At 42.2% G+C, this 10604-nt stretch overlaps 2 protein-coding genes across 2 annotated transcripts in view; both read right to left on the bottom strand.

Moving 5' to 3' along the window:
• Nucleotides 1-2153: 2153 nt before the first annotated feature.
• Nucleotides 2154-5622, bottom strand: fnta (farnesyltransferase, CAAX box, subunit alpha). Its single transcript, XM_031857979.1, has 9 exons — nt 5365-5622; nt 4779-4864; nt 4518-4632; nt 4036-4140; nt 3667-3793; nt 3322-3470; nt 2950-3012; nt 2577-2769; nt 2154-2364 (listed from the first exon to the last, which is right to left on the bottom strand). Exons 1-9 carry the CDS (start codon nt 5490-5492, stop codon nt 2221-2223), a joined length of 1110 nt encoding a protein of 369 aa, XP_031713839.1. The 5' UTR covers nt 5493-5622; the 3' UTR covers nt 2154-2220.
• Nucleotides 5623-9041: 3419 nt separating this feature from the next.
• The window catches only part of aup1 (AUP1 lipid droplet regulating VLDL assembly factor), an 8959-nt gene continuing 7396 nt past the window's right edge, over nt 9042-10604 (bottom strand). Inside the window, exon 12 of the mRNA XM_031858171.1 lies at nt 9042-10481. Coding sequence (XP_031714031.1) covers nt 10436-10481 — 46 coding nt within the window. The 3' untranslated portion in view covers nt 9042-10435. The remainder of the gene's footprint in view (nt 10482-10604) is intronic.

The following is a 10604-nucleotide window of genomic DNA, read 5'->3' as shown; positions in this document are numbered from 1 at the left end:
ACACACACACACACACACACACACACACACACACACACACACACACAGGTCTTGTTAGTACAATCAATTCATTCACAGCAAAGGGTCTGAATACTTATGACCATGTGATATTTCAGTTTTTCTTTTTTAATAAATTTGCAAAAATTTCTACATTTCTGTTTTTTTCTGTCAAGATGGGGTGCTGAGTGTACATTAATGAGAAATAAAATGAACTTTTTTGATTTTAGCAAATGGCTGCAATGAAACAGAGTGAAAAATGTAAAGGGGTCTGAATACTTTCCGTACCCACTGTATTCCTGGAGGTGCATTGTATTCTTTCATGTCTTTGCCAAATTTGAAAGGTCCTCTCGTCTGAGATCCTGTCTGTCAGTATTTATGCAAAAATGTTCCCCCTCAAAAATCGTACATGTGCTGTTTGGTTCACGTATGAATGTGTCTCAGTGTAATAAACCAAATGTGCGGCTGCTTCTATGATAACCGGAGAGGCTGCAGAGTCCCACACAGGATTAGCTTCCCTTTTTTTTCACCATTTAGAAGAGACAGATGTCTCAGAACCAAGCTGGATCTCGTCCAGGACTCTACACTGATACGCTGGTCTCCTGTTAATCAGCCGTGTCTGTGCATGCATCTTAAAATGATAACTCTCACAAATCACATATGGACAGCAGAACAGAAGACGGATCATTGGCTGCCGTCTGTCTTCTTCACCTGTATTTAATAACTTCCCATAGCCTGCAGATTGCAAGGGAACCTGGGTGATTTGTTTGGTCTTGTGCTGGCTTTAATTAGTATTTTAATTACAAAGTGTCTGGGACTCTTTTTGTTTTTCAATCTGGGTTTACCCACCGGGGAGCCCTGTGCTCCAAACGTTGCTTGAAGTGATGCAGCAGCTACCTGATCTGTTTTGTTTAATAAGTTGAAACAGTGTGGCCAGCATTCATATTCTCTTAGCAGCCTGGTGTGTGTGTGTCATGTTGCCTGATTTGTTATTTCAGTGTAAGTAGCTCCTTCACACTCATTTCTATAGAGAGACAAACTACAACATTTTAGTTAAAGGACCAGTTTATTAGACTGAACTCATCCTCTCATTTGCCTTTTGGCCTCGTAACATCAGTGTCATGACATCACTGCTGCTGACGTGATCTTGCCAATCAGTGTCCTCCACACTGAGGAGGAAAAGCAGAGAAAAGCATGCAGTCCTCCTCTAATACCCAGTATGAAGAGAAGCTGTAATTACACACTGCTTGGTTAGAAACTGGAGGGACGGATTGTGTTGTAGTGTCAGCAGAAGTAGAAACAGCTGCATCTAGTGGAGTAAACCCATTTCCTAGCTCCAAGGGAGTCCAGGACATGAGGCTGCAAGTGTCAATGCGTGTGCTTCATGCGCACAAGCATTTCAGTTTTCTCCTGGCAGCACAGCCCAGAGGACCAAACAGAACAAGCTCGGCCCAAAAGCAAGAAAGTGGCTCATTCAGAGCAACTGATGTAGATTCAGGAGAACGCTGTGATGTTGTGCGACTCATTGATCGGAATGCAAACATACCACTGCAGTTCATCTCTCATCTGCTTTATTATTGCCGATAATAAATCAACTACTTTACAAACCACTCTTAGTATTACAAGCACGTTCTATTTTTATGCTTCAGGATGCTTTCTGCTGCCTTCCATTACACATTAACAATGCATATTCCATAAGCAACACCAGCAAACAGGTTCCATGCTTCAGTGAGGAGTGGCTTTACATGCACACTACGCTCATTTTGAAGTCTTATTTTGACTTAAGTCCCCAAATGAATGTCCTTTCAAAACTGTTATTTGGAAAACGTAAGAGTTACCACAAAAGCACCTAATATAATCAAACGCAATACGATAACATGTCAGAAAACTATTAATATGGATTGTCTTTCTCTAAGCAGAAACACAAGATGTGTACCTACCATCAATCAGACATTGCATTGAATTAAGTGTGCATGAAAAAAACCAGAGGGTTTATCAGTACGGGGCCTGCTGTCAAACACAGATTTATAAGTTCAGAACAAAAACAATAAATGTAAAAGGTGAAGGTAAACTCGCTAAATGATTTCAAAAACCACAGTTTAATTATGTAGTTATTTAGATAATTGACACATAATCCACTCTATATGGGGGGGGGGGGGTACTGCTTCATCAGTACTGATGAAGCAGGATCGGAGTGGGAAATGTTGTGAGCCTCCTGGTGGTCTAACTCAGCTCCTGCTGCCCGGATGGTTCAGGTTCATCCGAGGGCTCAGAGGGGCCACAGCATTTGTTCTTTAAAGAACGTCCCAAAAACAGCCAGTACTCCTTACGGATAGTGTCCTTCTCCTGAGCCAATAGTTGACAAATCTACAAGGGAGGGGGGGGGCAGAAGACAAGAAGGGTCAGAAAACACAAATAGTGGTACAATTTTCAGTTTATTTAAGATAATCCTGATCTCTCACAGATGTATTGGTGAGCAACAAGCACCAGCAAACATTAAAACACATCCTTAACTATCAGTCATTATCAAAGTCGTAACTATTTCTGAGGTTGTACTTTCCTTTAACAGCAGCACTTACTTCTAGAGCCTTTCTTAACGTTTCCTTTCGGTCCCCTTCCGACATATTTTCTTTTTTGTTGCTGTTCTCCAAGACGTCCTCGTAGCAATCAAACAGAAATGCCAGAAGATAAGATGAACAGTGAGTCTCCTTCAGCTCAAGGATCCTCTCCAGCAGGCCTGGCGGAGATGACAGACCTTGGTCTTGCAGTATCCTTGAGAAAAAAAAAAGAGGTGATACTGAGTCTCCACGTGCTTTTTTTCCCTTCTGTCATATATTGCAAATGTCTGAATGGCGATGGCACACAGGCAGACTGAACCTTATGAACAAATAAACAGTTTTGCACCTTGAAGACTTAGGATTAGAAATACTTATTAGATTTGTGACATCTTACCCTTTCAAATAGTTCCATGCACTTTCATTGTGGGGAGCCGTCTTGATTTGGATCAGACAATACCTTACACAGAGGAGAGGAGCATCAGTCTAACACGTGCAACAGAAAACTTAATGTTGCACATACTGAAGCAGGAACAAAGCCTGGATTATAAAAAGAAACGTGTTATTGGTACAGCTTGTTCGTAGGACATCTCATTTTTGGCAAGCAAATACAGGAAGTTATTCTCAACACTCAAGAAAGCATTTCTTTTTAAAGACTGACTATTTATGGTCAGAAGTCCAAAAATTGCTGTCACTTTCCATTCGACTTGAAAGATTGCAAAGTTAACTATGTGTCTAAATCATTTAGACTTTTAGGAAAAGTACTCACTGAATCTCTCTCTCCACTATGGCTGGATCAGAGAAGCCTGTAGTGTGAGAAATTACAAAATGCCTCTGGTTCCATGCAGAGTTATTCCTCACATCTTCTTCCAGAAGACTCTCCACAAACTCCAGCTCGTTGTCCCACAGTTTGTACTCCTGCAGATCGAATAAGACAAATGTTGGCAATGTGCCCGTTTATGTACTCATGCAGTGCTTTTAGTGGTGGCCCTGCGATGCATGACACAAACACTGACCACGGAGGGATCAATGAGTAAAGGATTGGTTCTGGCAGAGTGGCTCACCGTGGGCACACAACCAGATCTCAGCTCTAATTTTTGAAACAAACACCTACCTGGATGACCCACTGTCTGTGCTGCCAGGCGTGGTAGTTCTTTGCATCTTGGCTGAGAATGTCCGCAATGAACTCCAATTCCTCCGCGGGGTCATTCAACCACTCTACCACCATACGTCTGTGATGCCTGGGAGGGGAGTTTAGAAAGTCTTGTTGTCCAACGCTTTCATTAAACCTAATCATTTGTAAAAATGCCTGGCTTCACTCCTCTTTCTCCACTGCCTGCAAATCCTGTCTTAAAAAAAAACTAACTTTCAAACAAATAATTAAATAAATGACCCTGATAGTTAATAGCTTCTTAAGCAATGCCACAGCATTTAACAACTGCTACACATACATGTTCCCTGAAATTAATTTGCCAGCACTCACCAGACTTGATAGTTTTTGGGTTGCTCCTCGATGATGGCAGTAATGTACCTCATCTCCTCCCTCAGGTCCTTTGATAGCGCCTGCAGCAATACTCGCCTGTAGTGCCTGCACATACCCAAAAGAAGTGTCATTAAACAGATGAACTGAAACGGTAAACAACAAGTTTAAATACTTGTGAGAGTGAGACCTCTTTGCTCATTAAGGGACAGCTCTATCCAAACATAACTTCAGATCCAAAGAGAAAATGTGGTACTGAGGAGGTGCAGCTTTTATGATCCACAGCTCAGCATCAGTAAGAGCGCCCCCTCCATTGTGAGGCATTCCTTTTCAAACTAACACATTTGCATTTGTAAATAATTCTAACACATTTTATACCCCCCCAAAAAATATCTCTATTGTGTTTGTTTCCCCGCGATGGGGAAATGAGACACTACTACACAGTAAACATGAGTTTTCCATATCACAACATGCACCACGCTCACCACACTGTGTAATTAGCAGCATTTAGCTCAATGGCATCTGCTGTCAAGGCGAAAGCCCGATCGCTTCTTTCATCATTCTTCAGGAGTGCACGGAAATAGTCGTACACATCTGAGACTGTTGGAAGAAATATATGTAAACGTTAAATGTATGTTATACACTTATGTTGGAAATATCCACAAAGTTCTGACTACAACTACTATTGACTCGATGCTTTCACATCTATGGTATTCCTATGCCACTAATGATCCCATCAATCTTACACTTTTCAGAGTAGGCGATCTTCACAACAGGATTTGGACCATCGTCCTGAGTAACAGGCTCCAGATCAGCCCACTCCTTTCTGTCTCTGCAAGAAACAACAACAACACGGGGGTCGATTTCCTGGCTGCTAATCTCAGATTTTGTCAGAAGGTAACAGTTAGCATATGAAGCTAGCACTTCTTACACTGAGTACTTTGTTAAACAAATACAATACAAATTCATAGTGAAAAGACAATATATCGTTGCTGTGGCAGTTTATTTGTGCCTTTGTCAGTTTCTTAAATTCTTCTACTTGGCACAACAGACCGAGGTGAATTTACAGAAACAACTAGCAGTTAGCACAACATTGCTCCAATAAATAGCTAATTGATTTGTGTTTGCAGTTGAATCCAATGACACTCCTGGTAATGTTATGATGGCAAACATTAACGAAACTTACTGACAGAACTGACGTTAAACTAGAAGTTATCAAACATTATCGTGTCATTTATTACACACTAAAACTAATGGAAGACGTGTTTACCGTTAGAGCAGCTAGCAAGCTAGCCCCTCGAACATTTATGAAAAATGATAACCAAACATTACCTGAAAAATATATATCGAGTCGGGTCAAGAAAGTAATCATCCTCGATGTGGTCATCAGACTCTACATGAAACTCTTTGTCTTCTTTCACTTCTAAAGATTCATTTGAAATTTCCTCGACACCTGACATTGCTAATTTGGTAACTTAATCGGTAGTAGTCGAGGAAGGAGGAAAACGTAGCATCCGGTGTAGCGGAAAGCTGCCTTTACGTACTGTGGGAAATATGAGGCTCGTTCGAGATGAATTGCGCCTCACCTGGAAATGGACGAGATCAGGCGGCAGCAGCAAGAGAAGAACTTCTTCTTTCTTCTTCTTTCTTTTTTGAAGTTTATAGGCGGTTGGCAAACAATGAATTGGTGCATTACCGCCACCAGCTGGTATGGAGTGTGGATCAGGATGTCTAATACTCACATACAAATTAAAATTCAAAAAGAAAAGAAAAAAGAAACAAAACAACAAAATAAAACAAAACAAAAAAACGGGCTCATATTTTCTTAATACTATCAATACATCTAAGATATTGAAATAATACTTGATAACACTCACTTTTTGAGTTATTTTGCAGAATATCCACTATATCCAACCGTACCTTCATCTTGCCGAGGTCTCCAATCAGTTGCCCTCTTTCCTGCTCATATTTCTGACATTGCACAATAACATGTTCTGTTGTTTCCTCTTGCCCACAATAGTCGCATTTTCCTGTTTCGTGTTTACCTATTTTTGAAGCATACCGTTTAGACCAGTGTGTCCAAATCTAAGCCTGATATTACCGTTTCCTCTCTCTTGTTCCTTCCTGCAAATCTCATTTCACCCACTTTCCTCTTGAACTCGGTAAAACCATCATCCTTTCCTGTCTTCTTCCCATTGCTTCTGCCACCTTTCCTTCAACCTGTTTAATGATACTTTTAGTTTCTGATTTACTGAAGCTGACTGTAACATTAGTGCAGCTCTTTTTTGTGGCCTCTTTTGCAGCTTTATCTGCCATTTCATTTCCTATGACCCCAATATGTGCTGGTAACCATAGGAATATGACTGTCAGACCCATCATTTGAATTCTGTACAATGTTTGTTGTATTTCTATAAGGATGTCTGGTCTACTGTCTGAATGGCTGTTCTGTAAGCTGGCTAATGATGAACTTGAATCTGAACAAATGTATTTCTCCTGTGTACACTGATACTCCCTCAGTGATCATTTTACCTATTTTAATATTAAATCCCGAACAATAAATGCCACTCCTACCTTGTTTCCTAAATTCTTTGATGCATCTGTGAAAACCTATCTGTGATAACTGTGGTTGAGGAAGAACTTTGGTCAAGTCGGAGAGTTTATAGCAGCAATATTTACATCCTGTAAGATGTTATTGCACAACATTAGACTTGGCTAATCTCAAACGAGCCTATGGCAACATTCTTTTTTTCTTTTGTTTTAACAACAGATGACTCCCGTTATTATTTATTTTCATAGAACCGAAGTCCACAGCCCATTATCCAAAAGCAGTCGTTTTTTGTTTTGTTTTAACGCTAAGAAGAGCTGGGTGGACTATGTGTGACCTGGGTGCATTCTTTATCTCTCAGGAACCTAGAGTCTTAATACTAACTATTTCCCATGCCAAATGGAACAATGTCTCTGAAGCGTCCTGGATGCCTCCTCTGCCTTCACAGCTGGTCCAACTGAGGGATCCGGGCCAAGGTAACAGGGGATGAGGAGTCAGCCACTGGTAGGGGTGCAGGGGATGAGGAGGGGGGCGACTCCGTCACTGACAGGCAGCTTCGATTGTCTCTGCCTCCTGGTCTGGGAGGGCGGAAGCCTCTGGTCATTTTGTGAAATATGCTGGAGAGGACGTAGCAGTTACCCCTGTCTGGAATGGAAATGAACTTTCTACATCCACTGTCACTCTTTCCATCAGGGCCCTTGGGTGCTTTGGAAGACTCTGCCACCTCTTCCCCCAATGGCCGCTGTGAGTCCACATCCTGCTCCAGCTGCTGTCTCCACTCTGCCATTGCCCACTGCCTGCAGCTCCCGGCTTATAAACTCCTCCAACCGCCAAACTGCAGCACACACTCCCTCCCGAGCCTCTCTCTCCGCTCACAGTAGTGGCAGCCATCTGCGGCACACGGGCTGGCGAGAGCAGGTGTCTGCATTGGTGTGGCCCGCCCCAGCACTGTGCTCCATGTTGAAGTTGAAATCCTTGTTCTTCTCTAACCACCTGGCAACCTGCCCATCTGGCTCCTTGAACGTTATGAGCCACTGAAGGGTAGAGTGGTCAGTCCTCACAGTGAAGGGCGAGCCAACGAGGTAGCAATTAAAGTGCCTGATTGACAGCACCACTGCCAAGAGCTCCCTGCGGATGACGCAGTAGCACTGCTAAGCCTTGTTGAACGCCTCTGGCCCCCATTAGGTCCCACCTGGGGAAGTACTGCTCGCACCCCCACACCGCTAGCATATGTGTCAAGGAGGAACAGCAAGGTGGGGTCAGCTGGAGCAAGCACTGGCGCCCCACTCAGGGCACTCCAAAGACTTCTGAACATCGTCTGGCATTGCATAGTCCACACAGAGTCTCTGTACTTCTGTAGCAGCTGAAACAGGGGTGCAGCAGTGCAGGGGAAACCCCGTACAAACCCGCTGTAGTAAGAATCCAGGCCCAAGAAGCTCTTCAGCTGATTCTTTTTGGTGGGGGTGGGCTAGTCTGCGACTGCCTGCACCTTTCCCCAAAAAGAATACCTCTCTCTGCATTGAGTGGCACTTCTCGGGGTGCAGCTTCAGGCTGCTCTGATCTTATCCAGCACCAACTGCAGGGATGCCAGGATGGCCCGAAGGATTTGTCATGCACCAGGATGTCATCGAGGTAAACCAGGCATGACTGACGGGGGACACCAACCAGCAACCTTTTCCATCAACCTCACGAAGTTGCCAGCGGCATTATAAATTCCCAAGCCACAAACTGCCACAGTCTCTGTCCAGTGCAGAAAGCTTTTTTAGGTCTGGCCTCTGGAGCAAGAGGTACCTGGTAATATCCACTGCTGAGGTCCAAGGAGGAGAACCAGGAGTGCCAGGTCCAGAGACTTGTTGATGCAGGGCAGGGGGTATGAATCCTTCTTGGTTACCCTATTCACCGGCCTGTAGTCTGTACAGAGTTGCCATCCACTTTCCTTCTTGGGGACCATGATGACTGCTGCTATCCAGGGGCCAGACTCGATGATGGGATCCAGCTGCAGGCTCAACACAGCTTCATTACAAGCCAGCTGACAAGCCAGAGGTAGGGGGCGAGGGGGGTCAATGGGGGGGCATAGTGACAGCAGGACCCTCTTGGGAACTTGGAAATTGATTTTTAAAAAAGTCATGGAATTTCACACTATAGTATTTTGAAAAAAGTGATATGTCAAAAGAAGTCATACAAATGTCATAGTATAGTATTTTGAAAAAAATCATAAAAACATGTAGTTTGTCCAAATTAAGTCGGAAAAAAGTCATTAAAACGTCGTAAAAAGTCATAATATAATATATCAAAAAAGTCATAGTATAGTAGGTAATAAAAAACACAACATTCAATCCAAGAGTATGAATCTAAAATGCAAAAATGAGAGAAGCAATATCTCAATTGAACCTCAATGATACTACCGGTAATATTGGCATATATATATTGCAACGTCTTTGGGCAGCAGCAAAATTTCTTGTGAATTGTTCTAGTTATACTCTACTCTCTTACATTAATTGTGAGTATTGTGTTAATCAGCTGTTGTTGCCCTCCTGCCACTATTTATTTCTCTCCCGATGTTGTTCATGTAGTACCAAGGCCTGTACACTTGCCACTTTTGATAAACGGTCATCCGCAGATCGGTTGAATTTGCAAAATAAAACCCATCAGAGTATGTTAATCACCATTACTAGAATATCTCTGGAATGCTGAGGTCAAGAAACTCACTTTCAATTGCCCCGCACTCCATCACTGTTGTATTTTTCCAATTAGTGTCCCTTTTAGAAGTTTGGTAATCCAGCATGGAACAACAGTGTTTTTGAAAGACTTTATCAAACTAATAAATCCAACAATGAATGTCTTATTAGTTATCCATTTACCTATGCTTAAAGGAGTCGTTGACGTTAGCTGAGGCCTGCTGGAGGCGTGATTTATCCCATGATGCATAGGGTCGAGTCTGTCGACAAATCAGAGGCTGTGTTCACATTCTATCTATGGCTGTGTTGCTTACTGAGCGCAACAGTCGGTAAGAGTGCTGATCTCAGAGGCCACACACACAACGGCATAACTCGACATTCACCCCATCCTAGTATCATGTAGACCTAAACAAGTAGATTATATAGATATAACATATCCCGACTGTAATACACAATGGCCAATAATATAGTTGTTAGTTGGTTCTTACACATTTGGCGTCTGTAATGTGGAGTTTTTGATCTGTGTTGCATAAACTGTTTAGTTTTTACCCCGATCATCAAGGCCTAGAACTATTCCATTTGAAGTCTTGTACACTACTGTGTAATGAGATTCAGTTTTTGTTTTCCTGTTGTATTTATAGCAGTAAAACTATTAATACATTCATATGACATCACCGTAGCATACATATTGTAATTGTTTAGTCGGGTTAACATTTTACTTTTAATACATCTCCAACAGTCCTAATGTCCTGAAGAGGTAAATCTATAAATGAAGAATATTCAAAAAAGCATTGCTTCATATCCCCCCCCCCATCCAGCCTGTTGAGACGCAACTGAAACAACATCAGTGACAAATTTGTTACGGCCAAGCTGAACTTTATTTTCATCAACGACTCTGGACATTATAAAAATAAATAGATGATTCACAGTCAGTGGATCGTAATACAAATTGTTATCAAAATGATGCATCAGCCAGAATGAAGAATTAAACATGCACAATCACCATTCCATCGACATATACATGTTCTGAATACTCCCCTCCGTTATCTGCAATTAACTAAATCTGTTTTGCAACAGAACCAGTTGACGGTATAGAAAATCACCATTCAAATTAGACAGCTATGCAGGTAGAATGAGCTTCTCTCGGATGTTTTCAGTGAAAGCTTGACCCAAAGTGTGTTCAGTGACTGTCTTCTTCATCCAGTCCGTGTTTTTCAATGTAGCGTCTAGAAGAGGAAAAACAGATAATATAGTCACTTTTTACTTCGCCTTGTAAGAGTTGTTTAATCCGTCAATAATTTAACACACACACACACACACACACACACACACACACACACACACACACA

The sequence above is a fragment of the Anarrhichthys ocellatus genome, unplaced genomic scaffold (assembly GCF_004355925.1).
Source record: "Anarrhichthys ocellatus isolate YVR2014 unplaced genomic scaffold, GSC_Weel_1.0 scaffold19, whole genome shotgun sequence".
Taxonomy (NCBI): domain Eukaryota; kingdom Metazoa; phylum Chordata; class Actinopteri; order Perciformes; family Anarhichadidae; genus Anarrhichthys; species Anarrhichthys ocellatus.
The sequence above is the reverse complement of the archived record's forward strand: the minus strand, read 5'-3'. Positions and strand labels throughout refer to the sequence as shown.